Source organism: Epinephelus fuscoguttatus, linkage group LG10, assembly GCF_011397635.1.
Source record: "Epinephelus fuscoguttatus linkage group LG10, E.fuscoguttatus.final_Chr_v1".
Lineage (NCBI taxonomy): Eukaryota > Metazoa > Chordata > Actinopteri > Perciformes > Serranidae > Epinephelus > Epinephelus fuscoguttatus.
This window is the reverse complement of record NC_064761.1, coordinates 28,367,540-28,390,379: the sequence shown is the minus strand read 5'-3', so window position 1 is coordinate 28,390,379 and position 22,840 is coordinate 28,367,540. Positions and strand designations below refer to the sequence as shown.

At 41.8% G+C, this 22,840-nt stretch overlaps 1 protein-coding gene across 1 annotated transcript in view; it reads right to left on the bottom strand.

Annotated features, from left to right (window-relative positions):
• agbl4 (AGBL carboxypeptidase 4) overlaps nucleotides 1-22,840 on the bottom strand; it is a 400,933-nt gene that overhangs the window by 15,508 nt on the left and 362,585 nt on the right. The window contains exon 10 of the mRNA XM_049587376.1: nucleotides 2,098-2,250. Within this exon, the coding sequence (XP_049443333.1) occupies nucleotides 2,098-2,250 (153 nt within the window). The remainder of the gene's footprint in view (nucleotides 1-2,097; nucleotides 2,251-22,840) is intronic.

The window sequence follows — 22,840 nt, the reverse complement described above, 5'->3', positions numbered from 1 at the left end:
ATGATGGCCTACTTTTACAGTACAGTCTTGTGCTTCGTCACGACCTACACAGTGTTCACTTTTTCTGTTCACAGTACAAATGCATATTTATAGTAATAGTTACATGCATGGGAAACTGGTCTGTATATCTTTAGGATTTCTTTACATATTTTTTGGGGCTCTTGAGCTTGGTAATAATCAACAATGAATATTCAAAGCTTCAGTTGGAGGGGTGGTAAGGCCCCCTTTTGCCCTCGATGCTCAGTTGGTACTAAGGGGCCCAAAGTGTGCCAAGAAAATATCCCCCACACCATTACACCACCAGCAGCAGCCTGAACCGTTGATACAAGGCAGGATGGATCCATGCTTTCATTTTCCAAATTCTGACCCTACCATCTGAATGTCGCAGCAGAAATCCAGACTCATCAGACCAGGCAACATTTTTCCAATCTTCTATTGTCCAGTTTTGGTGAGCCTGTGTGAACTGTAGCCTCAGTTTCCTGTTGTTAGCTGACAGGAGTGGCACCTGGTGTGGTCTTTCTTCCGCATTCTGATGCTCAGTTTGAACTTCAGCAGGTCGTCTTGACTACATGCCTAAATGTATTGAGTTGCTGCCACATGATTGGCTGATTAGTTATTTGCATTAACGAACAGGTTGTACCTAATAAAGTGGCCAGTAAGTGTAAATGCTTAAAATTAGACTTTGAATTTGAGACCATACCTAACAAAACCGTGAAATTGAAGTGCAGAAACAGCATACTAGCTCTGACAAATTTTAGATTTATATTTGTAAGATTCAGTGTTTGTGTTGACACAGTTTAGATGCAGCACTGAAGAACCATCTCTGGAGGCGCTATCCTCCCAGCAAACAGCCGGTTTATCATCCGCCGCAGGTTTAAGGTAGATATTGTAGATTCTCATACATAATTTCCATTCATATTTCTGCTCCTCAAGGACTTCTGCCACCAGCACTGCTGCTGCTTTGGCACACCAAACCTTTGCATACCTGCCTAATGCTGAAGTTTTTCTGCATTCTTTTACAAAACTCATACATTTTTAAATATTTTCTGAATATTGTGCTTTATTTCAATTATTCTGTATACTTCTGCCAGTTAATCTAACAGTGGTTTATAAAGTTTCACCCTCTGTTCTTTTATGCTCCCCATCGTCTCCTCTCTTTGGTGGTCAAGGTGAGAATCTCTGCGCACAGCTGGAGCACACTCCTTTCTTCTGCACACATATTACCTTTAAATAATTTAACACCTCCTGTGTGAGTGTGTGTGAGTGTGTGTGTGTCTTTACACTCACTAATTAATACATACATGCAGTCTATGCATATTCTTCCTCATCTAAAAACAAAGAAGCACATGTTTTTGTTTTATAATCAACACCTTGCCTCAAATCCATGCAGCTACATACAATGACACCTGGGAGGTGCCCGATGCAACCAAGCATCAACTTTGTAGCACTAAGGGCTCATTTATGCTCAACGTTAGATACAGAGACAGAGACGGACATTTCATCCGTATTTGTGCACGTTTTCTGAAAGCTTGTGCATACGGCTGAAATGGAACACTACCACTACAGATCATAAAGGCAGTGTAGCATAGTTCAGGCGAGATACAACCACAGGAGAAAGACATTTAAAAAATGGCAACAAATAGGTGATAGAGTGAAAAGTATTCTCCATCCACATGTCACGATGCATATAATGGCTGCACAGACCACTACAACACTGCCTTGGATTAAAGGTACATTATTACGACCTCCTCCACTTTCGCCTTGTTTGAAGTTGTGTGAAACTTTTGACTCCGCCCTCTAGTGCCATCTATGGCTGTATCCATGCCAACATAAAGGAAGCATGGAAGTACAAGATCAGTGGCAATTACAGCGTTTGAAATGGATGTGTCTATTTTGGTAAAGGGAGTATAAATGAGCCTTAAGAGTGCAACAGTTGGCAATTAAATGCCTCACTGAACACCACATCACCAGTAGTTGCTGAGAGAGGACTATTTCATGTTCTCTTTCCGAGCTAGCCCCGGGATTGAAGCTGGGTGAAACTCTGGTGCCGAGCCCGCCTCTGTGGTGTGTCTGCGTGTGTCTGTTTGTGTGACTTACAAAGGAGAAGTCTGGCGCGTTTTGGCACAACAGTCTGGGGAAGACAGCCTGTCTCTGGACGCGCTCCTCGTCCTCGAACACATTGCCGTACATGAAGCCATTCAGCATGGTGGAGTGGGCATGGACATCAATGTAGAACTCCAAGCTAACTCTCTGATGGAGGAAAAGAGGGAACGGAGAGAACAGAGGGACAGAGAAACAGAGAGACGCACAGACAGGAGATAGAAAACAGCAGGTTAGTGGGAAAGATGGGATATTTTTCTGACAACAGCAACTGTCCACACCAGAGTTTGTCCTGTGGGATTAAGGGAAGGCCTTCCTGTCTTTGCTGTAGGGAGACTGTGCTGCGGAGAGGCTTTCACCCATGGGACGACTACAAACCCTCCAGATACTGCAGACTGACAATATGTTTACCACCTGAAAGGAGCCAACCACCCACACGTAACTTCAATCAGACTGTCCTTCTGAAGGGCACACCTACAGTACAAATACATGGATGGTGAGCAGAGGTGAATGCGGTGTAAGGACACACACACACACGCACGCACGCACGCACACACACACACACACACACACACACACACACACACACACACACACACACACCCTCATATGGACGTCACAGATCATCACACACTCACATAGCTATTTATCAGGTTAATATTGACTTCATATTGAGTGTGTAATGTCTTTTCTCTCCAGCATTCAGTGTGTAAAATGGATTTGATAAGATCTGTTTCTCTTGCTCAACTCTGTTATCACTCGATCTATACACACACACACACACACACACACACACACACACCCAGAGACCTTTACCTTGCGATACAAATAGGGAGCTTTCACTGACTTGACTTATTCTCTAACTTTTAACTATATGCGTTACCCTGACACATCTAGATGCAGGACGATCACCAGCCTGGATGACTGCAGCTCTCATTAAAGGGCCAGTTCACCCAAAAATCAAAAATACATATTATTTATCTTTTACGTGCTATTTATCAGTATAGACTGTTGGTGTGAGTTGCCAAGTGTTGGAGATATCAGCTGTAGAGATGTCTGCCTTCTCTCCAATATAATGCAACTAGAGGGCACTCGGCTTGTGGTGCTCAAAGTGCCAAAAAAATAAATAAATTTCAAAAACTCAACAACAATGTCTCTTTACAGAAATCATGACCTGGCTACTCAAGATATTCCACAGACTTTATTGTGAGAAATTTCATGTAGGAACTAGCTTCTCTCTGCCAAACTACACCCGCCAACTGTATCACTGCACAGGAGGAAGCGTGTATCTCATGGACGAGACGTTTGTGCTCGTAACAGTGCGGGATGTAAACATTAACACTATCCCCACCATTGTTGAGATTTTATGTCATCTATGACAGAACACTTCCCCACCATTGACAAGATATTTCAGCAATCCTTGTTTTCACTGTTATAAGATAGGGGGCGCTGTTACACATTTTGTGAAATAGAACAGCACTGCCATGTCCAAAAACAAATGAAGACGAATATCCGCTGGAAACCGGAAGAGCATGTTGTTTACAGAGAAGTAGCAGCTTATAAACTGCACGAAAATGTTGGAGCAGACCATAAACTTTATGGTTGCACAAGCCATGGTGATGTTGATAGACAACATAAGGAAATGAGAAAAAACAAAAATGTAATGTGAAATTGATTTTGTACTTGAAAATGACTGTCTTTGACAAAAACACATTCTTCTCAGCTTTTTGTCCGAAATGTTTTTTTTTGTTTTTATTAATGAAAATGCACAAATTCAAGTGTTGTCAAATAAAAAGGAATGGAATAAGATAAAATAAAAAATTTTTTTGGTGTGTATAAAAACAGAAGGTCTCTTCTTTAGTTTGATGTATAAACTATTTACATATTCGTAGAGAAAATTATTCTGTGGGTCTTGAAAGATGAGTGAATATGATCAGAAATGTTAGAGGTGGCTGGCCACTGGTAGGGAAAGCGTTAATGGCGTCCTTCTTGACTAAACTGTGATGTTAGCTAGCAGTAGATGCACTCTTCCTTCTGCACGGTGATAATGATGGCGGGTGTGGTTTGGTAGAAAGAAAGTAGTTCCTTCATAAAAACCCCCACAACAAGGTCTGTGGATTATCTTGCGTAACCAGGTCATGATTTCTGGAAAGAGACACTGATGTTGAGTTTTTCAAATGTATTTTCTTGGCACTTTGAGCACCACAAGCTGAGAGCCATCTAGTCACATTATATTCAGGAGAGGACAGACATCTCTACAGCCGATATCTCCAACACTCTGCAACTCACATCAAAACTATCCAGATTGATAAAAAGCACAAAAGGTAAGAGGGAAAATATGTTTTCTTGATTTTTGGGTGAAATGTCCCTTTAAGGTATTTGATGCTCATAAAGGCAGTTTGAGTGATTTGAACATGTTTCAGTGCGCTGTGAATGGACTTTGTAACTCCTAAATACAGTGGAGCTGCTCACAGTGAGACAGCATCAGGAACACCTAAGAACATGTATTAACATTTACACTAATCACAGACTAGTTTTAAATGCAGAGAAGACCAAGTACATGGTATTCTCCACCTCCACCAGTGACTCTGACTATGCTGGCATTAAAACTTTAAATGGCACCCATATTGTACTCACTGAGTCATACAAACACTTAGGAATTTGGCTTTACGGCAGACTATCATCCAAATTTCATATTCAACATTTGACTCAAACATTAAAAATCAAACTGATCTTCTTGTATAGAATTAAAGGATGTCTGTCTTATTCAAACTATACTACTGTACAGTCAACCTTCATGTCTGTCATTGAGTATGGAGATATACTCTGTATTGTCTCGCTACCCTGTCAGCACTTCAGCAGTTAAACTCTGTGTATTATAGTGCATTTATCACAAATGACAAATTTCAAACCCATCATTGATCTCTGTATCACACGGTTGAATGGACTTTCCTACAGTCTACAAGAACTCGTCATTTTATGCTATTCATTTATAAAACTCTACTGCTGAAGCTTCAAAACTACCTCACATCTCTTCTCTACTTAAATCTAGTACAGTACATGTTCCAGTAGCTACTTAACCTTAGATATCCCTTATGTATGCACTAATGTTGGCACAACTAGTTTCAGGTACTTTGCAACCTTTAAATGGAATAAACTAAAAGTGTCCTTAAACCTGAGTCTTATATTTCCCTTGGAGATTTTAAAGCTTTATTATCTGATGTTTTTATGACTCTTTTTTACTGTTGTTTTTATTCCCTGTTTATTTATGTGTAATTGTGTTGTTTCTGTTTTGCAGATTGTGTTCTTGTAAATGTTTCTTGTTCTCAGGTCTCTCTTGGAAAGGAGATCTTAATCTCAATGAGGCTGCCTGATTAAAAAAAAGATTAAATAAAATAAAAAGTACATTAAAAAGTTTTAGATCTTTGCTTAAACATTTTGCTGTGCTTAATTTTCCTAATTGGAACTGACAGGAGCTTTCCAAAGTTGCAGTCTGATGTCCATCTGTGCATGTCTTGTATTATTTCATGTTAGTACAAAACACTAACTCCCTCTATACAAACAATATTGTACAATACGTAGGCCTGTAATAGCACACCATGAATACTTTATAGTGTGACCCATCCACAGATATAGACTCCATGAATGGAATTCACCCACAGTCTTTCAGTGTTATCAATCACACCACTGTATGACAAAAAAAAAGATTAATTTATTGATCTCACACCTGGGAAATCCACTTGTTTCAGCAGCTAAAGAGTCAAAAGCAAAGAATGAAAAGTGACTGAGTGATAGATAAAAGGAAACAAGATAAAAACAAGACAAAAATACAAATAAAATAAAATGAAAATAGAAGCTGCTTGCTCCTTTAACTTACACAGATATGATCAGTATGGATAGTTGTGCAGGATAATGGCACCAATGAGTGTATTACACATATAGTGTAGCACTGTACTAAAAAATAGAACTAGAATGACCGCTTTGTGGTTGTATGCCTCTGCAAACTCATCAGGCTGTACTGACAGTTTACATCCATGTCTGTGAAAACATGGCTGCTTCACACACATCTTCCCCCCAGCAGCGCAGATCATCTACACAAACAGCAGCTGTCAGGTGGACACTCAGGATCAGTGTCACCAATTCAGTATCTTATCAAATGTCTTTCTGTTACTGATTTATGGCTTTGAAAAATGGCCAGAAAAGTGTTTTGCAGAATATTATGATGTCAAAGTGAAGAGGATTTTTGACCTTGTAGATATAAAATGTCATCACTTAATCATTTTATCCTAATAGACTTTTGAGTGAAATTTTGTCGTAATTAGCACATGAATTGCTAATTTATGGCCAAAAATATGTTTTGTGAGGTCACAGTGACCTTGACCTTTGACCTCCAACAACCAAATTCCAATCAGCTTATTTTTGAATCCAAGAGGAGTTTTGTGTCAAATTTGAGGAAACTCCATCAAGACCTTCATGAGATATCACGAAATTTGTGAATTAAGATGCAAGGTCATAGTGACCTTGACCTTTATCCTTCAAACACCAAATTCTAATCAGCTCAGGTCTAATCAGTTCCTTTAATTCAAGTAGATGTTTGTGCCAAATTTGAAGAAATTCCGTCAAAGTGTTCTTGAGATATTGCGTTTTTGAGAACGGGATGTATGTATGGGCGGATGGACGGTCAACCCGAAAGTATATCAGCTATTGTTGGCACCCCTGATGTTTAATGATAAACATACCATTAAACTATTGCCGACCACATTTATTTCTGTATACATTTTTAAAAATTGTGCATCTTTTAGGTTTAATATTGAAAAAAAAGTATGATTTAGCTGCTTACAATTGAAGAGATAGATCATTTACTGTTATTGTATGTTATACAACGAAAATTTGTTGGAGCAATCCATTTAGCAGCATATACATGTTACACATGCACCAACACACTTGCTCATCACATCATTCTCACGGTCACAAACACACACATTCATATCTATATTTTTAAAATATATGATTAATAGTAAGTAAGAGCAGTGAATTAAAGGGCCAGTGCGTAAAATGGGTTGAAAACCGTTGAAAACAGTCACATCAGTGGTCAAATTCTAGATTGCAGGGCTCACTCGCTCACCCCTCCTGTCGGGTAAATGACGGTGGCCTCGTAAAGGTCAAAAAACCTTGTGCAGACACGAGTTTTACAGGAGTAGGTCTATCTAGCAACGAGGTGAATATTTATTTAGAAATCTAAACCATGTTACGATATTGTAATGAATCACTCACCAGCAGGAGACCAGAGTAGCGTTTGGGAGAAAGACCAGTTCATCTGAGCACTCCAAAAACTCCGGTAACACTCCAGGGGGTAAAAGACTCCGTCCCAAACTCTGACTCTTCTAGCATAACACACACACTTCATACACACATACCCGCTTACGGTACCCAGAGGGGCAGCCCTCCGCTCTCTGCTCAATCTCGAGCCCGCACACTGACTGACAGCGTAGCCTGTAAACAGAGCTCAGCTGTTTATTTAGCCTAGCAATATCTCTGGACTATAGTAGCTGCAATGGACGACTTTGAATGCAATTTTGAAGAGTTTCTTGTAGCGGACACAGATCCAGAGCCATACCTGTTTGAGCCAGAGCATACAGATGAGGAACTCCATGTGTTTGATGCTGAGCGGGCGAGAAGAGAGGCTGAATCCTCAAAATGGGATTTGGTGCTACTGCTGCCATCGTTGGGGAGATATATCATCAGGAGGGAAAGCGCCGCAGAGAGTGCATCACAAGGAGTGAAGTTGCGTCTTCTTTTCCTCGCAGATGACGGTTCGGGTTCATTCTCTCGTGTTGCATGGTAAGTGTAGTCCATTCGCAAACTTTATAACTAAAAAAACTTTTCACTACTCTCTATCGACGAACTACTAACACTCTCTGCTGTTTCCTCCTCCTTCTTCCTTCCTTCTGCTGTCTTCGTTGGTTCATTTATACACGCGAAAAGCGTTCTCTGGCTAGCTGGATTGTCCGCTCAGGCTGCCTTACATACATGGCGGCGTAAGATGGCGACCTCTCTAAAGCAAGGCCCTTGCTATATATATATATATATATATATATATATAAAAGCATAATTATAAGGCTACGAAAACCAAACGAATTTTATTTTATAGCGATTATACACTTATAAACATATAAACATATTAATGGGTAGAATATTCAGATTCAGATTCAGATTTGACAATAAACCATGTGAGTTATGTACTTAACAAAAAAAGGTGAAATAACTGAAAACATGTTTTATATTCTGTATGTGAATAGCACCCTTTGCTTGATCTATGATCTTGCTGTGTGTTCTACCTAACAGTCCAGCCTAAACTCCCTAAACCAGCCAGGAACTGAAGACCAGCAAAAATGACCTCACTTGGCAAAAAAACCCTCCTCACTTCAATGGTCTTAAACTGGTTCTGACAATCCACCACACACACACACACACACACACACACACACACACACCTTCTGACCCTTAATTCAGCAGCAGCAGCACCAACCAGCATCCCTCCTCTCTCCCTCCTCTCTCTATCTTATCACTCCATTCTCCTTCCTCTGGTTTTATCCTTCCTTCAGCCTTCCTCCTCTTGGGGTCATTGTCCTGTTGAAAAATAAATGATCATTCAGCACCACACCTTGCTCCCTGTGCGTAAAGAGGAGGATGGCATGTCGCTGGAGGATGCTGTGGTAGCCATGCTGGAGATGGAGGGAGGAGAATAAATCCCCAACAGTGTCAAAAGACAAACAACACCATGCATATGGGTCCTCCATGCTTATGTGTGTGTGTGTGTGTGTGTCCATCCGCAGGAGCACAGAAAAACATATAGAGATGGAACCAAAGATCTCAAAGGAAATAAGTACATAAGCACAGATTTCCACTGGTCTAAGACATTCCTTGAGAGAGTGTTTCTTGGCCCATAACAAATGTGTGTAGGGAGGTGTTGCCTCCTTGACAGTGGTGAGAGAGAGACCATGAAGGCCTGGGCGGCCCAGGCGACGCAGTGTGCCTGTGTTTGAAATTCCGCTCACAGCCAAAGCAATTTCCTGGCGGTGGCTGTGCTGTCAGCTGCTTGGCTGGCTGGCGGTGAAATATGGTGGCTGGGAGTCGGCCGCTAGCAGCCCCCGACAACCTGATGGATGGAGCCCCAGAGGAGAGGAACAGCAGCAGGAGAAGGTGGAGGAGGCGGAGGAGGAGGAGGAGGTGGGGGGTAGAAGAGGACAGTGCGAGGGAGGAGGGAAGGAGAAACAACAGAAAAACAAAACACAAAAAAGAGCAAGAGGGGAAAAAACCTAAATGCAGCCAACTGAGCAGTGGCGGTAGACAGAGGGAGAAATACATATAGAGACATAAAGGCAGAGTCAGATAGGGACTGAAAGCTGATTGGAGCCATAATATGAATTTTAACGAGGAGGAGATGGGGGTTGTCGGCTGAGAGATTAGATCCAGCTCCATTTGGCACAACAGGAGGGTTGAAGGATGGTCCCAACCATTGATAAAGCCAAGAAATTCCACTAAACCAGCCTGATAAGGCACACCTGGTCTCTCCATTTCTGGAGGACACCTCTTGAAGCTGGGAGGGAGAGAATGATGAATAAAAGCAGGTAATCAGGAGATAGAGGTGGATGGATTGGAAGAAACTAGAATGATAAAACATGTTGCTCATGGCAGAGAGGTTAACTGGCTTTTTGTTAAGTACATAACTCCACATGTGTTCATTCATAGTTTTGATGCCTTCAGTGAGAATAACTCAGTTGATTAAACAGAATCTCAAGATCACAATGAGCTGGATACACAACATGGCCAAAAGTGTGTGGACAGAAATTACACTCTTCTGTGATTGTTAAACATCTAATTTAAAAGCATAATTATAATGCTGCTGTAACAGTCAACACTCTTTTATTTAACACTTTACACAAGATTTTGAAACTTGGCTGCAGACACTGGCATTAATGGGTGAATATTCAGATTCAGATTTTGGGCAGAGTGTGTGATGACAATAAACTCAGTGCAGGCCAGTAGTCCTTCCACACTGCCCCTTTAAAGAAATTGTCAATTAACAGATTTTATCTCACATGTATGAATGAATTACAGCCTGTTCAAAAACCATTTCTTGCTCAGATCTTCTACCTAACAGTCCAGCCTAAACTCCTAAACCAAGTAATGAAGACCAGCTTAAAATGACCTCACTTGGCCAATTACTCCTGCCAGTATTTTACAAAGGTTCTACCCAATCCATGGAGAGCCACACACACACACACACACACACACACACAATCACAAACCTTCATTACTTCTTTGTAGCTGCAGCTGTCCACGATTAAAGCTTTGCATTGTTGTGCTCCTCTCTCATACTTATCAGAGGTGTTCCAGACCGGAGGTTTCATCCTTTTTGCTGGAAAGACTTTTAGTCTGATTCCTACCTGCAACAATAATGTTTTGTCCTCTTGCTCCCCAAAATCAAAGCAATGGGAACCTTGCTCCCTGTGGGTCGTAAAGAGGAGGAAAGGAAGGGAAGACTGAGAGGATGGAAAAGGAGAGTCTGCCGATAGTGATTGTTGTATTTCAAGTCAGTAGTGATGTGAACAACAAAATGTAATGACAAAGAGCAAGTTGTTTGGTTTGAGGGCAACTGTGATGTGTGTGTGAAATTTTATTAGTGTGGTAGTTACACTACTCGTTACTGGAAAAGCAAACAGAAAAACTACTGTAATGCATACTAGAGAGCGAGTAACTTGTTACAGAGAGACACTGGGCATTTGTAGGGGCGGCTTAGAGCTCAGAGAGGAGAGAGAGAGACCAATCAGAAGATCAGCGGTTCAATACGCAGTGTGCCTGTGTTTGAAATTCCGCTCACAGCCACAATTTGTACAATTTGAGCTGTTGTCAGCCAGTCTGCTGGCTGGAGGTGAAATATGGTTTACAATAATGTAGAGTCAGGCGTCTCAGCCCCCGACAACCTGATGGATGGAGCCCCAGAGGAGAGGAACAGCAGCAGGAGAAGGTGGAGGAGGCGGAGGAGGAGGAGGAGGTGGGGGAACTGAGGCTTCAACTGTGAGAGGAGGGAAGGAGAAACAAAAGATGTCAGAAATTTATCCAAAAGAGCAAGTTGGTCAGGAGCAGTTGATGCAGCCAACTGAGCAGTCCTTGCTTCCCACACACTGCAGGGCAAACATATGCATATAAAGCTAAAATTCAGTCAACTCTAAAAATGAGTCTAACAGCTCAAACCTCAGGTCAGAGTTTGGGATCAAATTGTACAGAGACGCCCAGCTTTAGTTGGGATAAGGTGAGCTTAGACCATGAAGAGGTAGATCCAGCTCCATTAGGCAGAGGAAGGAGGGTTGAAGGAGTTCCACAGCCACATGCCAAGATGTATCTTCAGGTGAAAGGAAAGTAGATAATCTAATCACACATAGTGTGTTAGTGTGTCCCTGTCCTGATGTTAACCCACGGAAGGCTGGGACAGATGAATGAAGGACAGCAGAGGAGGAGGAGAAACAGTACTATCAGGAGGAGACAATGATCCTCTGCTCAGGCTTACAGATAACAGTTAATGCCCTGTCAATCAAACTGAGAACGTGAATCTGAATCTGCAATGTGATTGATGCTTCAATGTAACAACTTCATTAACTCAGAATTGTTCATTTGAAATTGTAATCTCAAGATCACAATGAGCTGGATACACAACATGGCCAAAAGTGTGTGGACAGAAATTACACTCTTCTGTGATTGTTAAACATCTAATTTAAAAAACCACTGGTGTTAAAATGCTGCTGTAACAGTCAACACTCTTTTGGGAACACTTTACACAAGATTTTGAAACTTGGCTGCAGACTAGCTGGCATTAATCCAGACGTGAATCTGTGAGTTCAGATACTGATTTTGGGCAGTGTGTGATGGTGTTGAGGTCAGGGCTCAGTGCAGGCCAGTGGAGTCCTTCCACAGAAAACTTGAAGACAGAGCTTAAAGAAATTAGTCAATTAACAGATTGGTTAATTAACAGAAAATGAATTACAGCCTGTTCAGAAAAACATTTCTTTCCAGATCTTCTTTGTGCAAGGGGGCATTACCAGTGTTGGGCTATTTTCAAAAGTAATAGTATCACTTAACTTATTACTCCCTGCCAATGGTAATTTGTTTAATTACTTTTCTGTTACACCCCATAAAATTGGTAATTTCGTATCTTCCAAAAATTCAGATATGTGCCTCTGTGTGAATGTCAGGGTAATTACCAGTATTTTACCAAGGTTCTACCCAAAAGATGGAGAGCCACTCACAGAGCAACATTTCATCCACCACATATCCAATCACAAACTTCATTACTTCTTTGTAGCTGCAGCTGCCCACGATTAAAAGCTTTGCATTGTTGTGCTATTGGTCATACTAGCAGAGGTGTTCCAGACCGGAGGTTTCAAGACGTGTTTTTTGCAGTGGAAAGACTTTTAGTCTGACTACCTGCAACAATAATGTTTTTGTCGTCTTTACTCCCACCAAAATCAAAGCAATGGGAATATTTCCAAGCATTTCCATCTTTAACTAGCTTGCTGCTTTGTGACGTGCCTGCTATGATTACAAAAATAAGTCTGCCGATGTGATTGTTGTATTTCAAGTCAGTAGTGATGTGATTAAAAAATGTAATGTTGTAGCAAGTTGTTTGGTTTGAGGGCAACTGTGATATTATTGCCGAAATTTTATTAGTGGGTAGTTACACTACTCGTTACTGGAAAAGTAATGTTACTACTGTAATGCGGTACTAGTAACGTTACTAGTAACTTGTTACTCCCCAACACTGGGCATTTGGGGGCGGCTTAGGCTCAGAGGTAGAGCGGGTTGTCCACCAATCAGAAGATCAGCGGTTCAATCCCCGGCTCCTCCTCTGCATGTCAAAGTATCCTTGAGCAAGATACTGAACCCCAAATTGCTCCTAATGGTTGTTCCATTGGTGTGTGAGTGTGTTAAAAACTGAGTAGCAGGTGGCACCTTAATGGTAGCCTCAGCCACCAGTGTGTGTATATATATGTATGGGTGAATGTGACTCGTGGTTTGAGTGGTCGGATGACTTGTCCCCAAACTGTAGCCAAGTTGGAAACGTATTACACACTGGCCAAAAGTATTACTGTATGCTATAGCGTTAGGTTTTCACTTACACAGGACATAATCTGTACAATTTGAGCTGTTGTCAACTCCCACTGTACCAGTCTGCTAGTGGAGGTACTGTTTACAATAATGTAGAGACAGGCGTCTCAACTTCTGCACTGATGCACACGCACAAGGTAGCAGCACAAACAAACTGTATGGGCTACACTTTGTGATTGAGTGAGGAAAAAGGCACTGACCATGGGGAACTGACTCGTGTCTCTGCTTCAACTGTGAGAGAGCCTGATAACAACCAACCAAAATTCGGATGTCAGAAATTTATCCAAATGTCCGACAGTTGGTCAGGAGCAGTTGATGAGGCCGCAATCAGTCCTTGCTTCCCCCCCACACACTGCAGGGCAAACAATGCCCGGTAAAGCTAAAATTCAGTCCAACTCTAAAAATGAGTCTAACAGCTCAAACCTCAGGTCAGAGTTTGGGATCAAATTGTACAGTGTTACGCCCAGCTTTAGTTGGGACTAAGGTGCCTAGCTTAGACCATGAAAACCATAGGTGTACCCACAGGGCCAACACAGGTTCAGTCACAGCCACATGATATGAAGATGTATCTTCAGGTGAAAGGAAAGTAGATAATCTGGAGGAATCCCACACACATAGTGTGTTAGTGTGTCCCTGTCCTGATGTTAACCCAGAAGGTTTCTCCTTCACAGCTTCATGTGAAGGACAGCAGAGGAGCAGCAGAAACAGTACTATCAGCCATGGAGCCCCCACAATGTCATGTCCAGGCTTACTACAATACTCAGTTAATGCCCTGTCAATCAAACTGAGACGGTTCTGAAGGCCCCACCACTGTGATTGATGCTTCAATTAACAACCCGCTCTGACCTCCAGAATTGTTCATTTGAAATTGTAATTAAGCAATTAGGGGCAATTAAGAAACAGAGACTGCCGAATGAAAGTCAGAAGACAATTTGAGAGAGTGAGAGAGAGAAACAGAGAGGGAGAGCAAGCTGTCCAAATTAAACCTCTCAGAGAGAAACAAAAGCCCCATCTCGCTGCAGAAACTCCAGGGAACTCTCAACTTGTGGTGAACTTGCAGCGGCCGCAAACAGTTTAGTGTAAAACCTAGAAGGTCAAACGAATGAATTTTGTCAGACAAGTACTTATCTCCTGCATATTAATTAGAGCGGGGTGCGTTGAGGGCCGTAAATGCCGGGCTTATCTTTACACGGGAAGGAAAAGGAGCTGATTGAAGCAGGATTACAAGCTCCTGAATAAAGCTCCTGGCATCAGCAGCATACCTTTTGAGGAGAAGGAAAACTGCTGCTTGTTCAAGAGAAGAAAGTTGAACTTATTCGCCATGTAATGCACATTATCCAACATTAAAACATTTCCTATATTGCCAGTGGGAGGAGTAACACAGGTTTCTTCATGGGTAAGCTCCAACTGGGCTTTGAAATAGATTGCAGCAAGCTGACCTGTGATTGGAGGAATGCTAACTGACTGTTCACTAAGCCCCACCCTCTTCGTTACTGCTACTATGCCTGTCAAACTTAATGCACAGCACATACGCAGTTTACAATATTAACATAAGCATGAATTACTCAAATTTCCTGGTAAATCTCACAACAATGGAGCCTTTATTTCTTGTTTCTGGCTGGTGACTGATTCTGTTGGCGTCACTAGTAGATTTGATCAGTTGTAGCTAGCTAGCTAACTTAGTTAACCTTACAGGCCTTTCCCATTGGCACCTTTGGCCACACCAAGTCAAACCAAAGCTTTTTTTTCCCCCAAACCTAACTGTGCTCTTTTGTTGCCCACAGCTAAGGAAGTTACAGAACCTAAAAATGAGGGTTTTTCGAGTTTTTTTTTTTTTTTTTTTTTACCATTGTTCAAAGTTTATTTTGAAAAAGACTGTATGCGTTTAAAGAGCAGAAACTGTGCATTTCCTGTAAAAACACGGGCCGCATTCACAAAGCTTCCTAGCACAAAGAGTTGCTCCTAGTGACAAACTTTTTTTTCCAGGAATTATGACTTTCTTAGAATTTCCCCTTTGTCTCTGAACATCCAAAACTGACGCAAGAGGGGTACAAACTGTACTGTTTCAGGTCAACTTTCGACAACAGTTCAAGAAAATTGTTGACCCCAATAAGACCAGTGGAGCGGACAGAAAAACATTCTTTAAGTTCACAAACACAAGCGCATCACTAGTTAAAGACACACCTTTGAGCAGGTAGCCCTGTATGGTGATAAAAATCCCTGCCGCACTGGGCTGATGTACCAAGTCAAACGAGTCAAACCAAGCCAGCACGTGTGTATGGAAAAAGACTTCTAGTTTTACAATTTGGTTGAGTGTTTAAAGCTGATTCATTTTAAGGTGAACTCTGGGAAAGAGTCATTAATATGCACCTAATGACTGTATAGGCTACATGATATCATGCAAAAGCAACATGTCCCAGGCAAAAACTCAGCATCCTCACCAGCTGTTGATCCATATAGAAGATATAAGAATGAACATAAACACACTGTTTAATCAGTCTGTTACATTTTAACACAGACACAAAACAGCTCTTGTATTTGTATTACAGAAAACTCTATCTCAACTCTTAAGGTACTGAGTATGACACTTACTAAAGCCCAGTACACACTGTTTCAACAAGTGGAGGAATTCAAAACTGGACAAGCTTGCTGCATTTTTATGACTACTAAACAATGATTGGAGGAATTTAATGAGCGGTCATTTCAAACCTCAAGTCAACCTGTTAAATGTGGGCAGTGACAGTGGGAGTGGAAACCTCTCATTTACCTATGCACTGACTGATGAAGTGCCCTTGTGCAATGTACTCGTCAAATCCAGCAGAGCCACCTGGGCGTGAATTTGTGGGACGCTGTGAGCATCAAACAATCATATGGAGTCACCACAAAAAGGATGGAAAGAAACCTGTCATATCACTTAAACACTGTAAAACTCTATCCAACGTTTCATTAGTTAGAGAAGCGAATTCAGGTCACGGGGGCACGTGGTCAGTGACCCTCTAATGATGTAGCAGTGACAGAACATGGCAGATGGCATGACCTGCTTCATGGACACAAAACTCTCCCTCCGTCTGTCTACGTCTCTCTCATTGTCTCCCCCTCCTCCTCCTCCTCCCTCTCAGGCTGCACTGTGCTCTCAAATTGATGGCGGTATTTGTCTGTTTATGAACACAGAGGTGACTTGTAATCAGCCTGAACGGGCGCAGGCAGCCCTCTGCTTCGGGCCTGTTAGTGCCACATAAGCTGCCACATCTGTTGGGAGGGCCTGCCAGGAGAGCAGGTGAAGGAGAATAAAAGGAGGCTGATAGGTACAGACAGGAGGAGGTGGTGAGACAAGACAAGCAGAGGGGAGCAAGAGGGGAGGTGCTGAAATAAAAAAAATAATTTGGACTGTTATGTAAAAAATTAAGATAAGGTAAGAGCCTGTGAACTAAGTTGATAAAAAGGCATAAAAATTGCCAGAGTGTGAGAGCTTCATCTGTATCTTCCTGTGAAAAGCAGACAATTCAGCTTCCAACGGAGGGAGAATAAAAAGAGGGATGATGGAGGGATTGAAACGACGCAGGGATGATGGGGTAAAATTGGCCGTAAATCTCAGAAATGGATCAGAAATGGTTGGCTGACACCAGAGGACAACGCACATGGGGAGAGAGGAGAGAGAAGACAGGGAGGAAGAGAATAAGACACAAAAAGACTCACACCGAGAGAGATCTCCAGCCTCACACATACAGTATGATGCAAATCTGACTGTTGGACAAAGAGAGACAGGAAGGAGTGAAGCTGTAGGAGTCACAGAGGGACGGCATTAGGGAGGATTTCAAGGTGCAAAATTCATCTAGGTGCTGTGACAGGACCTAATACATTTGTTTCAGATAGAAAATTAATTTTCTAATATTAAAAAGGTCAAAAAGAAGCCAGGGCAACAATGACCTCTTTGTCATCCCTAACAAATTATCCAAAATGGCAGTGTCAAATTGGTGGGGATACGTCGGCTGGTGATGAATGCTTCTGGTAATCAGCCAATCAAAAAGAATTCTTCTCCTGCTTTTGATAAATGAGCTGGAAAAGCAACGCTTTAGGAAGGAGATGGGTCCATTTGTTTCTTTGGTCTCTTTTCCTTTTTTTTCTCCCTCTCCATTTCTCTCTTTTCAAAACAAACAACAGGGTGGCTTGGGAACAGATTATAGCTCCTTGCATCACTGACTCTTTCAGCCATTTTCCCTGCTGACCAATGTTCAGCTGCAGATGGTAAATGATGGAATTTTATGAAACAGCTTGAGCAAGCTTGCCTTCAGATGGATGGAGAGGAAGTTTACAGCCAGCTTATGAGCATATACTTAGTTTCTAGTTGCACAATAGCTGTACTTGATCACACCTCTATTTTACATTTCACATTGTATTTATTATGTGAAGAAGATGCGCAAGATCAATTCAAAGCTGCTTTAAGCAATTCTGGATCACCGAGGGCAGAAAAACAAACTCACCAACCGAACTTTGATTTACTATCAGCTGAACATCTGCTCCTATGGTAGCAAATCATTGCCCTATTACACCACCAGTAGACACGGTACAGCATGAGCATCCCAGTGGAGTCCTCTGTCTTGTCACCTGATGAATGTAAGCCCAATTTTCACTCCACCAACTGGCCCATTAACTCATAAACCACCTGGGTCTCTTAGCTTGCTTAAAGAATAAGGCTGGTATATATTAATATATTTTCTATTTTTACTATAAACAACACTTCCCCTGACGAGACTAAAAGCAAAAGTGAATTAATCCTATTAGCAAGCATTGTGTGTGCAGCAAGAGCCTGATATAGCTGAGGTCTCCGTGCCACAGAACTCCACTGCTGTCCAAAAACTTTCAAAAAACAATAAAGAGCCACAGCTGAGTTACATAAATTATCAGCGAGAGTTGTAGGTATTCAACCACGTTGGCCAACAGATGAGTCAAAGCCAAAAGTTTCCAAAGCCAAATAGAGGGTGTTGGTTCTCAGGCACTTTCACACTGATAGTTCTGTAGACTGGGTGAGGTTGCAACATGGTCTTATTCTAGGGCTGCCACGATTAGTCGACTAATCGACTATTAAAATAATCAGTGACTATTTTAGTAGTCGACTAATCGGTTTGAGTCATTTTTTATAGAAAAGTACTATAAAAGTACCGCAAAATACTCTTATTGCAGCTTCTTACGTTCAGATATTGGCAGCTTTACACACTCTCCCATGACAGTGAACTAAAACCCTTTGGCGTGAGTATGAAACAAGACATTAGATGACATAATTTTAGGGTTTGGGTGAGACAGACCTACATTTTTCAACATTTTAACACATTTTTCGATGAAATGATTAGTCGACTAATTGAAGAAATAATCGACAGATTAGTCGACAATGAAAATAATCGTTAGTGGCAGCCCTACCTCATTCTTCATTTGGTTCGGTTAGAGTTCACACTGCACTTTGTCAGGCACACCAAACCAATGTTACACAGTCGAAGAGTCACTAAACTATCTGACAGAATATCCTAGAGAAACTCACAGACACGTCCTGGTCTCAGGATTTGGTCTCTGGGTTTGCCTTGGTGTTTCTTTCTAATCATATGCTTTAGAAGGAGGCGAATAATATGAACAGCTGACAAGACAGCGAGTTGTTGAGCATTTAATTATTCAAATTTGACATGTGAGACACTACTGAAAGAGAAGGCAGGTCCTGTTGAGAGACAACAAGCAAGGTATGGTCATAATAAGTTATGGATTTGAGAGCTACTGACCGTTAAATGAACCCACAACATACCGATTTTTGGTAAACTTTTCAGTGAATGTTGGGCCGTTTTGCCGGCAAGCTGTGAGCATTTAGACACACAGAGCTGGATTGGCGAGTTGATCCGAGGTGCCCAATTTTCCGCCTCGTAGGGTAGTCATATTGGCAGAACCCTTTTAGTTTAAACAGACCGAGGTGCCCTTCTGCAACGGGAGGGGCTGTTGAAGACTTGTGGGAGGAGCTGTTGATGACGCTGCACATGCGAGCCACTGGCGGTGGATAAACAGGAAACAGCTGATAGCAAGAATTAGCAAGCAGCTAGTAGCAAGAGGGAAAAGCAAACCTGACAGACACTGTAAAGATGAGCAACTGGGGAGACAAAGAATTGCGTGCCCTCCTTGCCCTCGCAAATGAAGAGGCCATTAACTGGCAGATGACAGGGACGGTGAAGGACAGGCCGAATGAGGAAGGACTGACTAGCCGCGGCTTCCCTCCCACGTCACTGTTTACGTCAACGCTACATGTTTTGTTTCTTGCTCACGCCCCCCACTGTCCTGAAAAAGGCGCATTCTGTATAAAAAAAAGTAGGTAGGTGGCATTTTGCTGCACTCCCCAATTTTGTTTTTATACTGCCAATGCTGAAAAAAGACTGATTGGGCTTTCCTGCAAATTTGCACAACTCCTATCTAAAAAGGGCTTTTGTTTGAACGAGCTTTCACTCTAACCCAAACCAACCGGATTATCTGAGGAAACACATCTCAGCTCAGGTGTGAAAGCACCCTCAGTGAGAGTAGTAGCACTGGTGACCCTTTCAGATGACAGAGAGTAGTTTAAATCAATATTAAAGCAAAAAACCTGAGCAAAGCCCTTGAGACACAGGCAGACAATTTAGCATGTGTCATGTGACATACACCACTGAAATTGAATACACCTTTTGTCACATGCCTGGGTGCCCAAAGGCTAAGTCTTGCACTACTCCATATCTGTTTTATGATTAACAAATCCACAATATATTAGTCTGTCTCTCAATACACTCTGAATTCGTCCCAGTGGAACTCACCACCAAGCCCACTGAATCCTTCTTAAACCTTTTCCAAAAGGCTAAAACAACTCCACTTTCTAGCACATATTACCTAAACAGGAGTAAATTATAAACTTGTTAGACCCTGATGAATGCACTTTGTACTTGGGCCGCAGCAAACATTTGTATGTGGGGCCCTTGTGGGTAGTAAATGGGCTGAAAAACTGGCCCTATATGGGACTGTCCAGGGGTTCCATATTCGAGGGTTTACCCAAGTGGGCCCCAGGTCAGATGCCCATTTTGGACCAATATCCACTTTGTACCCAGGTAGCTGTAGCATGACCCATGTGGGGCCCACTTGGGCAAACCCACCCATATGGGCAATTGGCATGGGGCTCATGTGGAACACGTAGACAATCCAATATACTATAGGACCCATTTTTCAGCCCATTTACTACCTGCATGGACTCCACATACAAATGTGGAATACTTGTGGAATAATACATGTCAGGGGAGAATTCCCAAAGACCGAAATGCAGCCACTGAAAGCACCAAGACTTACACATCACTTGCAACCGCTATCTGCCTCAACTCAAGGTCCGATTCACAGTTGCGCTAATGTTTTACAATGCAAACATGTGCATAAAGTTTTGCAGCTGAATGCATTTAGCCCCTTTTTGCATCTGATTAAAATGATCCATGTCGCAACGTATAAATGTTGCCTTTGTACCAAGAACACAGTAGGCTGAATCTGAAATACTTTATTGTCAAGAAACTGGCAGAGGGAAAAATAAAACTCAAATTTTCAGACCAAGAGCCACAGGTCCTGACCGACAAGGTACAGAGGCGTTCCTCTAAACTTGAGGCAAGAAAGTTAAACATGACAGTGATAAACTGTCTTTAGGATTTAATATCTCAGCCTGTCGATGTCCTTCAGTCACCACTAATTTTCTGAAGTTGTTAATAATTTTCCTTTAACTGTGTGTGGCTATTAGCACTAATCTTTGGAAAACCGGAGTGTTTTTGCAATTTGTGAATTCGCCCATCAGTGGGCTCCTCCTCCAATCCATGATCCACATGTAGGCTTTGATTTTATTTCCACTAAAAGGGGAATATTTGTTGCCATCATTTTGCAATCTCTGTTAATGCAGACTGCATGTTGTGAGGAATGACAAATGTACAGCCCTGATGTCAAACTGTAACTGTACGTACTCTGTATTCATTAATATAACCGTTCCAAGTGAAATGGCTGATGGGACTTTAAGTCATTGATTTTAAAACATCATTTCCTGCTCAGTAAAGAGTTTGCATAAACACTGGTGAGTGCAAATGTTCTGAGCAGTGTTGAATTTATATACAAATATTTGACGAGTAAAAGTTTCCAGCCATCAATACCAATGCAGCTTAGATTGCTCCTGCAACAAGCTTTGATTTAAATGGCACTTGTCTGCAAACCCGCAGCCAGTTATTGAAGTTATTGCCTGAACAGAACAAGGAAGCTATTTTCCCAGCAGAAAGAGAGTGCTGCTGAATTCACAATGATGGAGAATCGCTTTGGAGTGACGAGGGTGTCTGTCACAAGAATGGTTGATGGGGTTTCAAACTGAATGGGCTCCTTTGTGCAACGGAGGGCAATGTGACTTTGAATTATGATGCCTTACGCCCAGAACTCTGGGTATCTAAAGTAGTAAAGAAGTCGTGGTGATTGACAAAAAGTCAGGGTCAGATTTATGTACATACAGACCCAAAGAAAATTTGCACCATGAATTAAATTAGTGTTTAAAATATGCATTTGTTTTACTAAAGTTAGGAACTTACTTGAAGATTATTGGAGCGTACAATGACCAAACAGCCTGAATATGATGACCAAATGACAGAGTTTTAAGTCTTCACCATCAGAAAGAAGCACATATTGAGCGACCCCGTAAACAACACGCTGAATAGGGGATGGGAGCTGAAAAGATTTTATTGACACCAATGCCATTATTGATTTTGCTTAGCGGTCCAAGGTCCAATTCTTGATTCTTGGTCAATTTTTTGAGTGGAAAAAAAGAAGGTTTTGCATATGTTCAGCATCAGTGCAGCTATTTTTTAATCTGAGTCTGAGGACAGTATAGATGAAATGAGAGAATATTTTTACAGCACCGTTTTCATTTAGGTATTCTGGTAAGCCTGCCAGCGTGGCGCTAATGTTACTATAAGATAGGATATACACCCTTGGTAATGATAATCCTGCACAGTGAGGAAGCAGTCAGCGCACAGAGTGTCAAATTCATAGCATTCCTGGATATCCGGCCCCTGTTGTGTAGTGAGTCTCCGCATATTGCTGGTGTTTCCACCCTTACTTGACATGATCATTTTATAGACATTACAAGCAGCACATGATGCCACACCTCGGACCGTTTCTTCTGCTCTGCTGTGAGTCCTTGTTGCAAGTTTGGAGCACTGTAGATGTATGAGTTTGACATCACTGTTTTGCTCTGTGTAACTGACAGAAAAACATGACAACATTGATAAAACGGTTCAGATGGATTAGACAATTTGGAGCTGGCTCTCAACTGGAACCGATTCCCAACCTTAACACTGAATAACTGTTATTAGAGGTGTGTTACAAAGCCATCACCCAAGACCATGAATTCTACTGAGGGATGGTACCCAGAGATGCACGTCTATCAAAAACACAATTTAACATCCTTGTTTTTTGCTGTAACCAGGATATCATCTACTGTACAAGGGAAGCCGAGTACAATTACGGTACGTTATATATATTCTAACACATTCCCAGCTGGTCCAGTCAC